This window comes from Gekko japonicus, unplaced genomic scaffold (genome assembly GCF_001447785.1).
Source record: "Gekko japonicus isolate JY-2015 unplaced genomic scaffold, Gekko_japonicus_V1.1 scaffold44, whole genome shotgun sequence".
NCBI classification, from domain to species: domain Eukaryota; kingdom Metazoa; phylum Chordata; class Lepidosauria; order Squamata; family Gekkonidae; genus Gekko; species Gekko japonicus.
In genome coordinates, this window is record NW_015174845.1 from 611,067 (window position 1) to 628,900 (window position 17,834).

Here is a 17,834-nt window from a genome sequence, read left to right on the forward strand (position 1 = left end):
CAGTCTACATATCAAAGAGGACAGTGACAGAAGAGTAGATACAGGAAGAAAAGTCAGTGTACCTATCTAGCTGTCCAGTCTCGCCACTCAGCCTGGAGGTCTGAGGCAGGGGACATCACATCCAGAATTTCCAAAAAGGATTGCCAGTTTCCAGTCTCCCGCTGTTACAGTTGACCTCCAGACAATTAAGACCAGTTCCCCTAGAGAAAATGGCTGATTTGGAGGGTGGACTGTATGGTATTATACCCTCCCCAAACCGTGCCCTCCCCAGGCTCCAGGTATTTCCCAACCCAGAGCTGGCAACTTCAAGAAACCTCCTGTTTCTTTGCTTCTATTCTTTGTTTATGATTTAGTATAATGGGCAAATGTGTTTAACTCCTTTTCAGAGAGCTTCTGCAAAGTTACCAAATATACATATTACTGTCAAGTCACAGCTGACTTCTGGCGACCCTCGTAAGGTTTTCGGGGCAAGAGATGCTCAGAGGTGGCTTGCCATTTAATGCATCTGCGTACTCAGGGGTCTTGTTGTAGAAAAAGAGCTGCCGGAGCTCATTAGCATAACTCATTAGCATAACTTATTTGCATATGCCACGCCCCCTGACATCACCGGAAGTGACAGAAGGCCACACCCCCTGACATCACCGGAAGTGTGTCAGAAGGCCCGGCTACTTACCCTCCTGCTTCATCCTCATTCCCAAACGGAATGAGGATCGAAGCAGAGGGCGGGGTAAAGAAGGGGGCGGGGCTTCACCATGTGACCGCCCCGCCCCCTAGAGGTTCTCTTCCGGAGCTCCGTACCTGAGAGCTCCCCCCCAACTAGAGCCCTGTGCGTACTGACCCTGGACTTTGCTTAGCTTCTGCTATCTGATGAGGCTGGGCTGTCCTAGGTCATCCAGGTCCGGACAAAATTGCCAGAAGGAAGTCAGTTTTTGGAACTGCCAAGCACTATTACAAAGAAAGCACACACAAGCACACTCCCTTTTAGCTCAGTCCTAGATATCTTTTTCTTAATAAACCCAGAGTTGATATCTTTTCGAACAGTTGTGCGTGTTCTGTGGCTTTCAGTGTGAACAATAAAAGCAGAGGCTGACAATGATGCTGGTGAGAGGTACTCCAGTAAGGATACAAGAGAGCATCATTTTGCTCAAATGTTCTTGAACCTTTGAGTGGAGCTGACAGGTTATCTCTAAATTACCTCTGAGAGTGTGGGGTGTGACAAGAAGAAACGTTCTGCTGCTTTGATATTGCCAGAACAGCAGCAGGATTTCCCACAGCCTTCGAAGGACGTGAAGCAAAATGTAACTGCTCTCAGGGAAACTTTTGCGATGTTTCAGCTGCCTTTGACCTGAACTCCTTCAGAAATGACAATTTTTCAGATGGATGGCTGTGGAGTCCAAAGACTTGGCATAATTTATTCTGGACAAGGCTTTTCTGAGTTCATTTCATTGGATGCATGAAGCGTATATCCGTGAGGATGATGAATGTATATTAAAGGCTGCAAGCAACAGAAGGGAGAGGGTGGTCAGAGAGGTGTTATAGAGACAGGCCGGGCTAAAAGACACTCCAATCAAAAGAACAATCTGTTCAGTCATGGAGTGTGAGCACCACTTAAAATTGTTGATTGATAAGAAAAGTGGGATTGACACAAATGCAAGATGAAGCATGAAAAACTGGTCCAGTTGGAGTTATAGATGTAGTGTGAAACTAATTTAACGTCTATAAATTGTGGAACTAATTAACTTCTGTAAAGGACAGGATTTGCAAGATGAACTGGGTGGCGAGAGAGGGCAGCCCAGCTGGGAGTCATTTAATTTTTTCTACAAACGGCATGAGACTAGTGATAGCCTGATAACGCTAGACTCATGCTGCTTATAAAGAAAAAAGAAAAACAACGAGGGACACACCAATGAATGGCAGAAGGTACATAGTGGGCAGAATGACCTTGATGTAGGAAGGGAGTCACCTTCGAGTGTCAGGAAAGGGGTGGGGTGGGGTAATCCAATGGAATCTGTATGCTTTTGGATTACCTTTGGCTCGGAAGTGAAACAAAGGGAAAATCGGCACAAAACCACTCTAAAAAAACTGGGGAAACGGTGACTGGAAAGTGAACAGAGTGCTGAAGGGGGGGGGATCAGTGCAGAACAAAAAAGAATACCCAGCGGACATGCTCAGTGAAAGTGAAGCAAAACACCCGTGCATAATAGGCCCTAGAAGCTTGGACCGATCACTCTTCTGCAGCATAGCCTACCTCACAGAGTTGTTGTTTAGATAATATGGCAGAACCATGCACAAACATCACCTGGGGCTCCTTGGAGTAAAAGTTGGAGAAAAATGTGTTTTATCAAGAAACTTTGTTCAACACAATATTAGTTGTTGAGTATTATGCAACAGGTGGTGATAGGATGTGTTGTCAAGTCACAGCCAACGCATGGTGACCCAGTAGGGTTTCCAGTGCAAGAGACGTTCAGAGATGGTTTATCATTGCCTGTGTAGCAACCCTGGACTTCCTTGGTAGTTTCCCATCCAAGTGCTAACCAGAGCTGACCCTGCTTAACCTTTAGATATCTGACAAGATTGGGCTATCCTGGGCCATCTAGGTCAGGGCTTCTATTCCTTACTGTCAATTAAAAAATATATTAGGCTATTGCAAACAATAAATGCATGTGGCTGTTTTTAAAATGTCATTCAAACATTGGTAACAGGCACCCATCCTCTTGCAAAGAATGGCACATTGGGGAAAAAAGAGTGAATTGCCTCCCATCCCTTCATTTGTTTCCTGTTGTTCAACCTGTTGATTTTCTGAGCTGCCTTATTGACTCTGGTTGTAGAATGTTCATATGGCATAAGGGTTTTTTTTAAAAATCTTCCTTTTAGACTGTGCTTGTATTGGCCTGCTTCCAGCAGGAGCACTTTAGATGCTCAATACCTTCTGTTGTTCATTAGGAAAAAATTGTTTCACTTCATTGGCTACCACAGTGAAATGGAAGCATGACCAATGATCGGAGATCAGTTGTAATAGCGGGAGATCAACAGTGGGAGGGCTTCTAATGTCCTGGCCCCACTGGGGGACCTCCTGATGGCACCTGGTATTTCTGGCCACTGTGTGATACAGAGTGTTGGACTGGATGGGTCTTTGGCCCGATCCAACATTGGCGTCTCTTATGTTCTTATGATCTCCAGCCACCACCTGGAGGTTGGCAACACTAGTAAGGTAGATTCAGCAGAGAGAAAGTGACTGGCCTAAGTTCCCCCAGTGACCTTCAGGGCAGAGGGAGGATTTCAACTCTGATCTTCTCAGGCCCTCCTGAGGCACTGTAATTACCATGTTTCTCTGGTTCTAATTATGGTTGCTTGGCTGAGTGGTAGGAATATACAATGGCCAATACGATCCTAAAATAGGATCTTGTTCAGTCAGGTGCTGAAGAATACATTTACCAAGTATTTTGTTGTTGAAAGTTGTCTATTTTAAAATCCTGTGTGCTGGTAAGACAAACTGGCCTGGCATGAGTACATTTTCGGGCTGTCATTGCACAAGGGTGTTACTGAATTCTGCCAGACTGGAATTCGTGACTGCCTGTGAAAAGCTTCCTGTGCCATTTGCCCCTAGGCACAGGTCTGTCTAGGCCCCTTGCGCCTGTGATACGATCCTTGGTGTACTGTTTGTATTTACAGAATAAATCCATGTATTATATAGACAGTGCTGAATAAATGCAATATATTTCAAAGAAGCAACCATGGAGCCTGTTGGGTTTACTGTCTGTCATGTTGGTTTGGGCCAGAATGTGTCTCTGGCCTCATTTACATTAGCACTGTATCATAGAACTCAGGAGGAATAAGAGCAACTTCCCCCCCCCTGTAATGTTTCTTTGGCATGTGTGTGCGTGTAAACAAATGAATGGAGTTTCTAGCTGGAAAAGATGAATGGACTTGTCCCTTAAAATTGTGCACTTTAAGCCAATGTTGCAGAATAGGTGAAGACAAATGCAGCTGAGTTTCATATCTTTTTTTTTTTTTTTTGCTGTCAAGTCACAGTTGACTTATAGCGACCCCATAAGGTTTTCAAGGCAAGAGACGTTCAGAGATGGTTTTATTGGGATATTTGGTTAATATTGCAGAATTTTGCCCAGTCATAGAAGCGTGACACTGAGTGCAGTAAATAAAACTCCCAAGAAGGGTATTGCAAAAAAGGTAAACTTACATTTATTCAAGTAGATCCAGTTCACATTCAGGGTGCAGTCAAAAGGAGAGAAAGAGGCCTTATCTAAAGAGTACTTTCCCAATCAGCCTTATCTAAAGAGTACTTTCCCAATCATAAATGGCCAACTTGTCTGGCATCATGTGTGTGGGAGTACGAGGGCACTGTATCTACAGGAGAGACCTTAAGAGACTTGTGTCTTCATAGAAGGCCATGTGCAGTTGTTGGAGTTTCAAGTTGCTACACTTCAGTCCAGGGGTCGTTTCGTAGAAAAAGAGCTAGGGGAACTCATTAGCATAACTCATTAGCATATGCCACACCTCCTGACATCACCGGAAATGTGTCATAAGGCCACACACCTCACCCCCAACGGTCCCGGCCGCCGGTGCCGGCCTTGCAGCTCCACTGCCGAGCCCCATGAGGGGCCCGGCGGTGGACCTGCAAGGCCGGCGGGAGTGCAAGGAAGCCCCGCGGAGGCCCTCCCTGGCCCCAGGCAGGCAGGGGTGGGGAGAGGCAGGGAGGAAGCAACTTACCCTCCCTCTTCTCCTGCCTCCTCCTGGCTGAATGAGGGCCGGAAGCAGGGCGGCCTAAGTGTTGTTTGTCAGGAAACAGGATGTTGTGTTACATAATGTATTCCACAGCGGGAAAGTTTGAGGGAGCTGCTTAGTCTAATGAAGTGACCTGTAGCTTTTGTATTGGTTAACCAACAACTTGTTTGTGGAAATGCTTTGATCTAGCATTAATGTATTCACAAGTTTTATGGCCCTTTGTGTGAAGCACAGGAAGCGCTCTCTTGTAGCCGCTGGGTAGATAGAAAGATGTAGCCGTTAGTATGTAGTGCTGAAAGTAACTGCAAGTATGTAATCTTGTGTTTTATTTCTTTTTATCCAAAGTATCCTACCCATGTTTTGTAGTAAAGATATTTTCTTTTAACTAATGTGACTCTTGTGTTTGCAAAACGACCATCGAAAGGGAGAGCGAGAGGAAGATTTGCCATTGCCCGCTTCCACATCATGACCCTGGTATTTCCTGGAGGTCTCCCATCCAAATACTAGCCAGGGCCAACCCTGCTTAGCTCATGAGATCTGATGCGATCAGGGTACCCTGGGGTATCCAATCAGAGCATATAGATGGGGGGGGGGGAATACAAAGCCCAGTCAAACTGTGTATGTCTGAAACAGGAAACAAATCATAATGGGATGCAATCTGTGTTGATGATCAGCTCATCTTGATCTATTTATACTGGCAGGCACAGGCTGCTGGTGGCAGTTCCAGGAGGGGACAGGGCCTTATCATTGTTCAGTTACTAGATGCAGCTCCTTGACTGAAGGCCTGGTGGAAGAGCTCCATCTTGCAGGCCCTGCAGAACTGTAAAATTCCCACAGGGCCCTGATGTCTTCTGGGAGCTCATTCCACCAGCACGGAGCTGCCACTGAAAAGGCCCTGGCCCTGGTCGTGGCCAGCCTGGCATCTTTGGAACCCAGGAGAGCTAGTCGATTTTGAGACCCTGCACACAGTGCTCTCTGGGGAACACGTAGGGAAAGGTGGTCCCTCGGGTATGTAGGCCCCTGACCATAAAGGGCTTTAAAGGTGAGAACCAGCACCTTGGAACGAATTTGGTATGCTATTGGCAGCCAGTGCAATGCTTTCAAGACCGGCTGGGTGTGCTCCCACATGGGGAGACCCATCAGAAGCCTGGCTGCCGCATTTTGCACCAGCTGTAGCTTCTGGATTTATTCCACTTTCTCCTGGAGAAAATGACTGCTTTGAAAGGTCAACTGCATGGCTTTATGACCAACCAAGGTCCCTTCTCTCCCTAAACCCCACTCTCCCAGGCTCCACCCTCAAATCTCCAGGTATTTCTGAACCCAGAGCTGGCATCCCTAGACAGTTTTAATTACCCACTGAACTCTTTGGAGGTTTAAGCATCCTGGGGCGATACAGTTCCTTGTGGCATCGTTTCCCTTCCAACAGCCCCCTTTCCCACATGCTCAACACTGCTGCACGCAGAACACTTACAGCTCATATGTTTATTACAAAGTTTGCATTCACACATTACACAGTTTAATTTAACTATGGGATATAAGAAGAAGAATTGATTCTTCTACCTTGCTTTTCTCTACCCTAAGGAGTCTCAAAGCAGCTCACAATCACCTTCCTGTCCCCTCCCCACAATAGGCAGCTCGTGAGATAGGTGGGGCTGAGAGAGCTCTGAGAGAACTGTGACTGGCCCAATGTCACCCAGCAGGCTTCCTGTGGAGGAGGAGTGGGGGACCAAATCTGGTTCTCCAGGTTAGAGTCCCACACTCTTAACCACTTCACCATGCTGGCTCTCAGCTCCGGTTTAGTGTAATGACTAAATCCAGGCTGCTCTCATGCTTTTGTGCAGGTTGGCAAATTCCACCCCCACCCCCAAAAAATTGCTCCATACAAAACATGGTTCCACCTCACTTACTGCCATAAAAATACCTCCCCTTCAAAACTCCACTTTATATGCGAAGAAAGAGTGAGTGCCTGTCAGCATTTATATTTTCTTTCCAAGCTTTTAATTTTTCTTTCCCTGAGAGAAAACAAGGTTAAGAGATAGTATCAGGCAGGTAGCTGTGTTAGTCTGTAGTAGCAAAACAAAATTAGAGTCCAGTAGCATCTTAAAAGACCAACAGAATCTTCCGGGCTGTAAGCTTTCATGAGTTGAAGATTACTTTGAATTTTTGTATCTGATGTAGTGAGTTTTGGCACAGAAAGCTTATACCCTGGAAAAAATTGATCTTTGAAAACATAAGAAGAGCCCTGCTGGATCAGGCCAGTGGTCCATCTAGTCCACCACCACCACCACCACCTCCTCCTCCTCCTCGTCTGTTTTTTAAACTGAGAAGTCCTGGACTCTTCAGCATTTTCTCATAGGGAAGGTGCTTCAGCCCCCTCATCATCTTGGTTGCTGCTGGACGTAAAGGTTAAAAAGGTAAAGGTAAAGGTTCCCTTGCTCGAAAGCCAGTCGAGTCCGACTCTAGGGTTGCGGTGCTCGTCTCCGTTTCCAAGCCGAAGAGCCAGCGCTGTCCGAAGATGTTTCCGTGGTCATGTGGCCGGCATGACTAAACACCAAGGCGCACGGAACACTGTTACCTTCCCACCAAAGTGGTACCTATTTATCTACTTGCAATTTCTTGCTTTCGAACTGCTAGGTTGGCAGGAGCTGGAACTAGAGACGGGAGCTCACTCCGTCATGCGGCAACTCGGGTCTCAAACTGCTGAACTACTGACCTTCGACAGCCTGCAGTTCAGCGTCTTAACCACTTGAGCCACCGCAGCTCCTTAAAGGTTAAAAGATGTGGCAAAAACAGAAGGGACAGCCTGAGGCTGTGTTTAGTTTCAGAGGGAAACAGCTCAGGAATCCAGTGAAGCAGTTAGATCAGTGGTTCTTGTCCTTTAACCCACTACCACTCGCCAAGTATGAAACCTTATCATCAGATGCTACCCAAACCACCAATACAAACAAGTAGACAAGGCGATATTGTGATACAGATCTCAGACATGCTTCCTCTGTGTCCCTTTTAACTGAGGGCCATCAGCCAGTTCCTTAATGTTAGGTTTGATTCTTCTTTGCTTTGTTCTGCTTTTTTTTAAGGGCTTGGGGAAGAAATCTGGGATCTCATACTCAGGGCGAGCAATATGAAATAACTCTCCTCCACGGGTTGTCCTCTACCGCCCACAAATAACAGCCCGTCTTCATATATTGTGAGGTTTTGCCAGCAGCCTGGAAATGTAAGGGGCTTGGGAGTGCGTCTGGGGATTCCTCTTGGAGGCAGGAAGAGAGGAAGGCACCAGACTGTCAGGGATTTATGGGAAAACTGTGTCTCATAATGTGAGTCTACTATACTAAACTAGGGTTTGTGCAGCAAACTGGCATAGACAAACCACAGCTCATTGGGAGGTTTGAATGCAGGTTGGGCTCTCTCATTACACCAGTGTTGTGGGCGCTTCTGCAGTGCTTCTTCTTACAAGCTGATGGGGGAATGCAAAAACCCCATGGGCTCTGCGCAAGAGACTGCACTACAGCTCCTGTTAGGGTTCAAGGTTGCCAGGTCCCCCTGATTTTTGGCGCTGGCCGGCGGGGGAGAGTTGATTTTCCCAGCCACATGGCAGCCACTTTCCCCGACCCTATTGCTGCAGCTGCCATTTCCTCCCTCCATCACTGGGGGGCTTTAAAAATCAGCAGTTGAATATCATTCCATCAATATAATGTTGTAACAGACTGTGTACTAGGATCTCTGAATTCACAACTTTTATTGAAAAAAAATGTTTCTAGACCCTTTCGTTGCAGAGCTATAAAGGGAAAGGCAATTAAAGGCAATAGAAGCTTGCTTTAAAAAAAAAAAAAGCTGGGAATTCAAAGAACCTGGTACAGAGACAATATTCAATTCCTGATTTAAAATCATCATCATCAGTTTGGTGTAGTGGTTAAGTGTGCAGACTCTAGTCTGGGAGAACCGGGTTTGATTCCCCACTTCTCTACATGCAGCTGCTGGATGACCTTGGGCAAGCCACAGTTCTGACAAGAGCTGTCTTTGAAAGGGCAGTTTGTGTCAGAGTTCTCTCAGCCCCACCCACCTCACAGGGTTTCTGTTGTGGGGAGGGGAGGGGAGGGGAAAGGAGTTTGTAAACTGCTCTGAGACTCCGAGTGAAGGGCGGGGTATAAATCCAATCTCTTCTTCATCATAATACCACCATAGTGGCCCGGCCAAGGGAGATAGCCACTCCCAGCGGAAGTGAGGGGCAGCCTGTGGAATCCTCATTCAGGGCTGCCAGACCACCTACCAAGAGCACCTCCCCCCCCCCCCCAGGTCCCACTGCCACCACTGCTGATCAGGTGGCCAACAGGGGGACTTACCAGTGGCTGCGGGGGTGGTGGTGGGGAGGGAGAGGCCTAGGCCAGTAATGTTGTTTCCACAATGCATCAGAAGTGACATCAGCATAACGCCACTGTGTTGCTGGCCTAGGCCTCCCCCTGCTGGACCTGGCAACTATATTCTCACTCACACTGTGTTGTACCAGCAGCAAAAGGGAAACTATACATGCCTTTCACTGTGTGGACACCACCAATGGCTACAGTGCTGTGTGGTGTCTCCAAAAGGAACCGTCTTAGCTTTGTCATTCTCAGCAGTCACAGCCCCAATTTAGTGCCAAGAGGTTTTAACTCTCTTTGACCTCATCTGAGTACAAAATCAGATATAAATTTCTAACGATCCTTGTTTTTGTGGTACTCTGATTTAGATTTTATCATTCTCTTCTCAGTGGGCGAAAGGGCATGCAATATTATTCCAGAGGGTGTCAATTAAATAATAAAAACTCCTAATTGGAGAGCAGCGGTGATGGAATTAAGCAATTCCATGCCGCTTTCTGCCGTGTACAGCCTTTTAAAAAAAACATCTGTTGAGTTGGAACTTGGTTTCCTTCCCCAGATTAATTATGATTAATCTCATTAGAATTCACCAGGGAAATAAGCGTGCTGGCAAAAGATATCTGGCAACATAACAAGGTTGTCAGGAGCCAGTCGAAGATCCCTACTTTTCCTTCCCGGATTCAGCCGCAGCCTCTGAGCTGGTATATTCCCTGCTGCTTTGCTTGTTTACCCTCTGGTCAGAGCTAATATTTTTAACCTTGAAACGTTAACAGCTCCTGGAAGGGTGTGTGTTTCTTTTCCTTTCTAGGTTTGCCTACTTACTTGAAAGGGGCTGCTTGTAATAAAGGGGTCTGTGTAAATGACCTTTATTTTGGTTTATTTTGCTTAAGGCATGTTCTTTGACCCAGTATTTCTGTTTCTTAAAACAGGACCTCAGGGACCCTACTGTATTTCACGTTGACAACTGACATGTGATGCCGTTTGATGGGTCTCTAAGACACATCTCCTGTTTCAGTCTCTCCAAAGTCTGCCTAATCTAAGACATATATGGTCTAGGAAGGGCATGTGTTCGGGGTTTTTTTTTCTCCTGTCCCCACGGCTCTGATTGGAGGACTTTAGGTCCGAAATATCCCAAGGAGTCTTTAGGGTTATTGGCTGTATTTCAGAGATTACCCTGTCCCCCCACCCTTTTCTCTCTCTCGTTTTTCCCTTGGGGATTTCCCCCCACACACACATAGGATTTCCCTTGTTATGCTGAAGACCTGACTCAGTTGCTGTTTAGCCGTAAGCCCTCTTCCCCGATGTGTCATTTGGAGACAGCGTCCTCTATGCCTAACGCAGAAATCAATTGGACGGATTTTGTAAAGCGTCGCTCTACATGTGGCAGCGTGGGAAGTAACTTTATTTTTCTAAAATGCCAGTCCGGCGGACTCGGCACGGTCATCTGAAAGGAGTGAGCTGGGCCACAATCAGTCTCAGCACTCACTGTAAGTACATGTTTCTTATCGATTCGGACCGTGGCGAGTCACCCCTTGGGCCCTGCCGACACCCTTGGCTACTGACCCTAGAGCTGCAACAACTCAGCACTTTAACTGGGGGAGCAGTGGGTTTCTTTGCAGTACACACACACACACACACACAAATTGAGAGCGATACCATTCCCAGTCCTTTACAATAGATTGCATACTAATAAAAGTTGCATAGTCACTGTAGTTTGGATTAAAGATGGTGCAGGAAGGCATGCATTTTGCTTTTTTGTTCTCCTGTCACCAAGGCCAACTTCTGGTTTTCTTTGTGCCTGATTTTATTCATGGAATAGGGGATTTTCTGCTTTACGGCTGCGAGAATACTATTAGCAAAGAGGTGGAAAGAAGAGAACTTGCCTTCAATAAAAGAGATAACAGATAACTATTAGTAGCAGAAATGGATAGATTAAGTCTAAGGTTACAAGGTAAAAGTAAAGAAGCATTTGAGAAAAGATGGAAAATGTTTTATATATGGCTGCAGAATGTGAATAGATAAGACTCACAAGAATAAAATGTAAATCGATATACTGATGTAAAATGCAAAAATCAAAATAAAAGAACTTGGGGTAGCATTCATCACATGCCATTTTATTCTCACAACAACATTGTGAGGTGGATGGTGAAGAGAGAGTTTGACTGGCCTAAGATCACTCTGCAAGCTTCGTAGCCGTGTAGGGATTTGAACCTGGGTCTCTGTGATCTCTCTCTGATACCCCAACCGACTACAAGAGAGCTTGGACAGGAAGAAGGGGAAAGTCATTGATAATTCGGCTTTAGAGGTTAGGAGATTTTGAAGGGGTCATTCTAAGTGTTAATGGGGGGGGGCGTAATTCTCAGTGGTATCTGACAAACGGAGCTTGGATTCTTGAAAATGTATACCCCCAAAAATCTTGTGCTACTGGACTTGAATGTAGCTCTTCTAAGTATCATTGTCTGTGGACATAGTTTAAACAGGGTATGTTAATTTTAGAAGCACTCTTCTAAAAACACTGGGGTTCAGAAGACATAAAATGTGGTGGAAGCTGTGGGGGGATATTTTTGTGAGATCTTCTCAAGGGCATAACCTGGACACTGACGGAATCCTCAGCGGGTGTGTGTGTGTGTGTGTACAATGTGATTTTAGCTGTTCCATTGGTCTTATCTGTCGCATTACTGTTGTGGTAATAGAAGTGCAGTGAACTCAGTGGAGTTATTTCAGATTTACAGCTCTGTCTGTGTGAAGCTGAGCTGCTCCTGTCTCCTCGAGGCTAATTTTGATAGTAAGTTATCCCCACCCTCACTGCCATCCCCGCGGGAATAAGAGGAGGAGTAACATTGTCGCCCAAAGTAAGCATGACAAAGCGTTTTTTTCTTCTTTGCCTCCTCCCAGCTCACATGCCCTGCTGTAAATCTCCTTGGATAGAGCAGCCTTTTTGCCCTGGAGATGCAGGTCAGCTGACCTTCCTTGGTGGCTCACTGTTATTCATACTACTCATGCCACATGAGCAAGTTTCTAGGACTGGTGTTTGTCCAGATGAGCCCCGTGGGGCTGGGAAGCACATTTGGTAGTGTGGGTGTTTTGTTTTTCCCTCAGGACCACTTGTCTGTCTTACTGAAACTCAGTGACAGAAGGGTGGAATGCATCTCCACAAACAGTGGTCATGTCCAATGCTCCCTCTAAGCTGTGGAGTCTTGTGAGCAAAAATTCTACTTTGTGAGCTACTCGCATTAAAGTTGTGAGGAGCGATTGGGCTACTGCATAAATTAATTTGCTCTGGAGCCATCCTTCCTGAGCTAAGACAAAAATCTGTGAGCTGAAGGCTAAAAAAACTGTGAGCTAGCTCACACTAACTCAGCTTAGAGGGAACACTGGTCATGTCAGTCTTCCTTTCCGTGCATAATGGATTGGAAAAGGTGGAACCAGTGCTGCAGTGCATTAGAGTGACTTTAAAGCTTATGGTGTAGCATAGCAGTTGAGAGCATGAGTTGTGAGCTGGCTGATTCAAAGCTCATCTTAGCTGCTGTGTAACCGTAGGCAAGACACTAGAGTTTTAACTCCAACCCCCCCCCCCCACCAAATCTGTAACAAGCAGTGTTCCCTCTAAGCTGAGTTAGTGTGAACTAGCTCACAGTTTTTTAGCCTCTGGCTCACACATTTTTGTCTTTGCTCGGGAAGGATGGCTCCAGAGCAAACTAATTTATGCAGTAGCCAAATTGCTTGCTTAGAACATTAATGCCAGTAGCTCACAAAGTAGAATTTCTGCTCACAAGATTCCACAGCTTAGAGGGAACATTGGTAACAAGGTGAGAATAATACATCCTGTTCTGAATGCACACAAAAGCTTATACCCAGAACAAAACTTTGTTGGTCTTAAAGGTGCCAGTGGACTCAAACTTTATTCTGCTGCTTCAGACCAACATGGCTACCCTACCTGAAGCTATCTGCAGTGCTACTGTCAGCATTATCAAGATAATGTATGTCAATTGCCATATACATACTGATATTTGAAAGGGAAACAGATACATGTTTTATTAATGTTCCACAATCAGTTCTCTGTGTGCACTCTGCAAGGGAGATGAATTCACTGCTTATAAGAATGCAGATCTTTAAACAAAGAAGTGATAGTCCGCCTAGTTCTAAGTCGTCGAACAATTACTATTTCTGTAGCAAGATTCAAGTGGGTAGCCGTGTTGGTCTGAAGCACCAGAACAAAGTTTGAGTCCGGCAGCACCTTTAAGAACAACAAAGTTTTATTCGATGTATGAGCTTTCGTGTGCAAGCACGCTTCCTCAGACACAATGAAACGAAACCTCCTCAAGCCCCACTTACAGGGCTGCCCTCCACTCTCTTTTTCCTGTAGGTGAGGCTTGAGGAGATTTGATTTCATTGTGTCGGAGGAAGCATGCTTGCACACGAAAGCTTATACTTTGAATAAAGCTCTCTTGGTTTCAAAGGTGCCGCCAAACTCAAACTTTGTTCTGTTTCTATAGCAGTAATCTGTCAACAGGTAATATGCCTAAGACGTCTGACACTTAGACCAGGGGTGTCAAAAATAAGGCCCTGGGGCCAGATCCAGCCATCCAGGGCTCTTACGCGGCCCGTGAACAACTGATGGAAGGGAGGAAACTGCTGTTGAAGCAGTTGCAGGGATTTAGCAAAACCCGAATGTCCTGATAGTTTGGAGCCATGCACTGCCTGCAACACCTCCCCCCTGAGGGAGAGAGGAACGAACATTTTATGGCCTCGGTACCAACAGCCATTTTCCCTTAGTTCAAAGTCCTCCTCCACTTCCATAACAGCTTTATCCTCCTCCGAAAAAGCGGAGGTGAATTTACTGTGCCAAGAGTCTTTTTCCCCCTCGCCCGCCCCAGTAGGTCCCTTTGGGGGTGGCGCAGGGGGTGGAGCAGCCAAGCGAGCTTGTTTGCGCGTCATCACCACTCCCCCCAACTGTGAGGGCGTGAACATCGAGTTCAGGACAACATCCCGTTGGCTCTCGTGTTGGGGAAGGCGGGACAGGGCGTCGGCCGACGAGTTAGCCGACCCTGGGAACTGGTGCAAGGTGAATTGAAACTTGGAAAAGAAATCAGCCCATCGGAGTTGTTTGGCATTGAGGCACCGGGGCGTTTTGAGAGTCTCAAGGTTCTTGTGGTCCGTCCATAGCTCGAACGGGACCCTCGCCTCCTCCAGCCAATGCCTCCAGGTGGATAGGGCAAGCTTTATCGCCCCCGCCTCCCTTTCCCAAAGTGACCAGTTACGTTCGGTGTCATTGAATTTCTTGGAAATGTAAGCTAAGGGGTGCAACACGCCATCCTCCCCCTCCTGTAATATTGCCCCTCCCATAGCAACATCAGACGCATCAGTTTGCACAATAATTTTTTTTGTTTCATCGGGGTGGGTCAGCACCGGTTCTGAGGTGAATAAAGCCTTTAGGCGGTCGAACGCGTCTTGGCACTCATTGCTCCACGGGAGCTTGGCGCTCAGCTTTGTTGCCTCTGGGCCCTTCTCCTTAGTTTTTAAGAGATCTGTGAGGGGTAAGCTGACCTGGGCAAAGTTAGGTAAAAAGGTTCTGTAAAAGTTCGCAAAACCGAGGAAGGATTGGAGCTGTTGTCTGGTTCGGGGTACCTCCCAACCCACCACATATTTTACCTTCCCCGGGTCCATGCCCAGGCCCCGGTCAGTGATCCGATACCCCAAGAAGTCAATTTGCATTTTGTGAAATTCACATTTGGACAGTTTGGCAAACAGTTTGTGCTTCTGCAACGTGGTTAAGACCTCCCTCACCAATTTCACGTGGGAAGGCAGGTCGGGGGGTATTTATACTTATATTTATACCCCGCCCACCCTGTAAACAGGCTCTGGGCAGCTTACAAAAGACGGCAGAGTGTGCCAAATTAGCATAAAACCATTAAAAAAACACTATAAAATATTCTTTACATTACAACAATACATTAAGGTGCTCGCAGTATTAAGATAGATGGCGTAAATTTGTCATTCCGGCAATCTTCTGATCTTACAGCCGGTCCTATGGTCCAGATATTAATGGCATAGTCCATAGTGGGCCAGTTTCATATTCCTGATGTTCAATGGAATAGTTAATGGTAACGGTGGTGGCGGCGGCTCCTATTTGAAAGCCTGGCGGAAGAGCTCCGTCTTGCAGGCCCTGTGGAACTGTACAAGGTCCTGCAGGGCCCTGATCTCCTCCGGGAGCTAGTTCCACCAGTAAGGAGCTGCCACCGAAAACACCCTGGCCCTGGTGACAGCGAGCCTCGCGTCCTTGGGGCGTGGGATAGTTAAACGCTGTTGTGCCCCGGACCGTAGTGCTCTCTGGGGTATAAATGAGGAATGGCGGTCCCTCAGGTAAGCCAGACCCTGGCCATGTAGGGCTTTAAAGGTAAGTACCAGCACCTTGAAGTGAATTTGGTATGCTGTTGGCAGCCAGTGCAGTAGCCTAAGCACAGGCTGGATGTGCTCCCGGCGCGGGAGATCCATCAACAGCCTGGCTGCGGCATTCTGTAGAAGGGATCTTTCTCTAACTTTTCAAGCAATATAAAAATCATTAAACAAGATAAAATCATTCACTCTTAGCTTGTCAAGCAAGGGAAAAGTTTCTTACATTCCTCTATGTGCTGTCAGAAGGTAAACAGAGCAGAAGCCTCCGATTAGCACTTTGGGGGTGTGTGCTTAGAGTGCTTTTAACCACATCCAGTTAAGACGGAGAGAAGCCAGAATCACGACGGAGCCGAAACCATAGGACAATAAAATAGTGCAGACAGCAGAAATTGTAACAGTGCAGTAGGAGAACGAAACCTAAAGAGATGTGGACATCTTTTTTGGAGATGGAGCAAGAGTGTAGCCAAAGTAGTGGAAAATACCAATGCGGATTCCACCAATTGTGGCAGCGTATGAGCTTTTATGAGTCACTGCTCACTTCTTCAGTTAGTCTTTAAGGTGCTACTAGACTCTTGCTCTTTTTTACTGCTACAGAAAGACAAACTGTCCTGTTAGGGAAAGTTTGCACTGAGAGTGGTCAGAGGATGTGTCCTTAAGGAAGCACCTTCCAGAGCTGAATGCAGCTAGGTTTTCTGTTATTCTAGTCTTCTGTCTGTATATGCTGGAGGCTGCTAGCGGTGGGGGCAGAGAATGCTGTTGAACAAACTGAGATTTCTATATTCAGACGTCACTATTAATTAATCATCAAGAATCACAATTTATAAACCAGGTACAAACCATTATTTAGGCTTCCCGTTTCACCCATGAACAAACTACAGTTTGCTGCACATCAACCCGTGATCTGTAAAGTGGCCTTCTGCAATGCCCAAGTGCAACCAGTTTATCTCTGTTTTGTGCAAACAGGTGAATTTGAATAGGTACCCTACCCCTTGATGCCTTTTAGCAGCCAGCAGTGTCCATTAAATGTCTGTTGACTGTTTGGACCATGAGATTATTCTAAATCTGTATTGGCAATGGTTTAAGAGCTCTCCAGTCACTTTTAGGTTAATCCATCTTCCAGATTCTAATGAGCGAGTCAAAGAATCACCTGCTCACGAGGCAGAACTGAGCCATGTTTCAGAGCAATTCTACAGAGATTAAACAAACCTCAAGCGCTCTTGCTTTGTTTTGAGGAGCGCGCATTGATCAACTGTCTAATGCAGTTAGTTAATTAGTTCTATAACTCCATGTGTAATGTCTGCTCAGGCCTTAATTAGAAAATTATTTCAGATTTTCCCCTTCTTTCCCCACCCCCTCTCTTACCTAAGAAAGATGTTTTATTCTGCTTAATTCATGGATACAAGCGACATCTGACTGTACTGCTGCCCCAGTTTCTTTCTTTATTTTTTTAATGCATGGAAAAACTCCCCCCCCCCTTTCCAATCTCCTTTGATGTGTCAAGTTTTTAAATATCAAATTGGAGGGCGGTTAGAGGAGGCAGAAGAAACGACAGAGGAAGGGATACCAAGCTTGAAGACTGTAAGACATTTCTAGGCCGCACTATACTTCCAAGCATTGGTTGGTTCTGCATCTGGCATTCGCTTCCCATGTTCTCAACACTGAGGAAAAGATGCAGCTCAAAACCACATTCCTGAACCCCAGGCCAATGCCATACTGGCTGCAAAGTCACCCCTGAATGATCATAAAACGGCCATAAATCTATGCAGAAGTTACCATAAAACCCATGATCAAAGAAAGTGAAAGCAGCGTGCAATGCAGAGGGGAATTTTTGTTCCAGTGTGGGTTTGCTAAAGCAATGGAGGGATCTAGGGGTCTTAGTAGACCATACACTGAACATGAGTCAGCAGTGTGATGCGGTAGCTAAAAAGGCAAATGCGATTGTGGCTTGTATGAACAGAAGTATAGTGTCCAGATCAGAGGTCATTTTGGGGGGGATCGCGGGGGATCGCAGTTCCCCCGGGTGAGGTACGGGGGCGGGGCACATGACGAAGCCCCGCCCCCTGCTTCCGGCCGCCCCACTTCCGGCCCTCATTCAGCCAGGAGGAGGCAGGAGAAGAGGGAGGGTACGTTGCTTCCTCCCTGCCTCTCCCCACCCCTGCCTGCCTGGGGCCAGGGAGGGCCTTCGCGGGGCTTCCTCGCACTCCCGCCGGCCTTGCAGGTCCACCGCCGGGCCCCTCATGGGGCTCGGCAGTGGAGCTGCAAGGCCAGCGGCGGCGGCCGGGACCGTTGGGGGCAGGGTGTGCGGCCTTAGGACACACTTCCGGTGATGTCAGGGGGTGTGGC

The 17,834-nt window shown here is 46.7% G+C and overlaps 1 protein-coding gene across 7 annotated transcripts in view; it reads left to right on the top strand.

Moving 5' to 3' along the window:
- Window positions 1-17,834, top strand: part of EVL (Enah/Vasp-like) — a 189,412-nt gene that overhangs the window by 97,763 nt on the left and 73,815 nt on the right. Inside the window, exon 1 of one of the 7 annotated variants that reach the window (XM_015424455.1) lies at window positions 10,198-10,582. The exons of the other annotated variants lie outside the window; for them this stretch is intronic. Coding sequence (XP_015279941.1) covers window positions 10,510-10,582 — 73 coding nt within the window. The 5' untranslated portion in view covers window positions 10,198-10,509. Of the gene's footprint in view, window positions 1-10,197; window positions 10,583-17,834 lie in introns of those variants that run through there. 7 annotated transcript variants of the gene reach the window in all.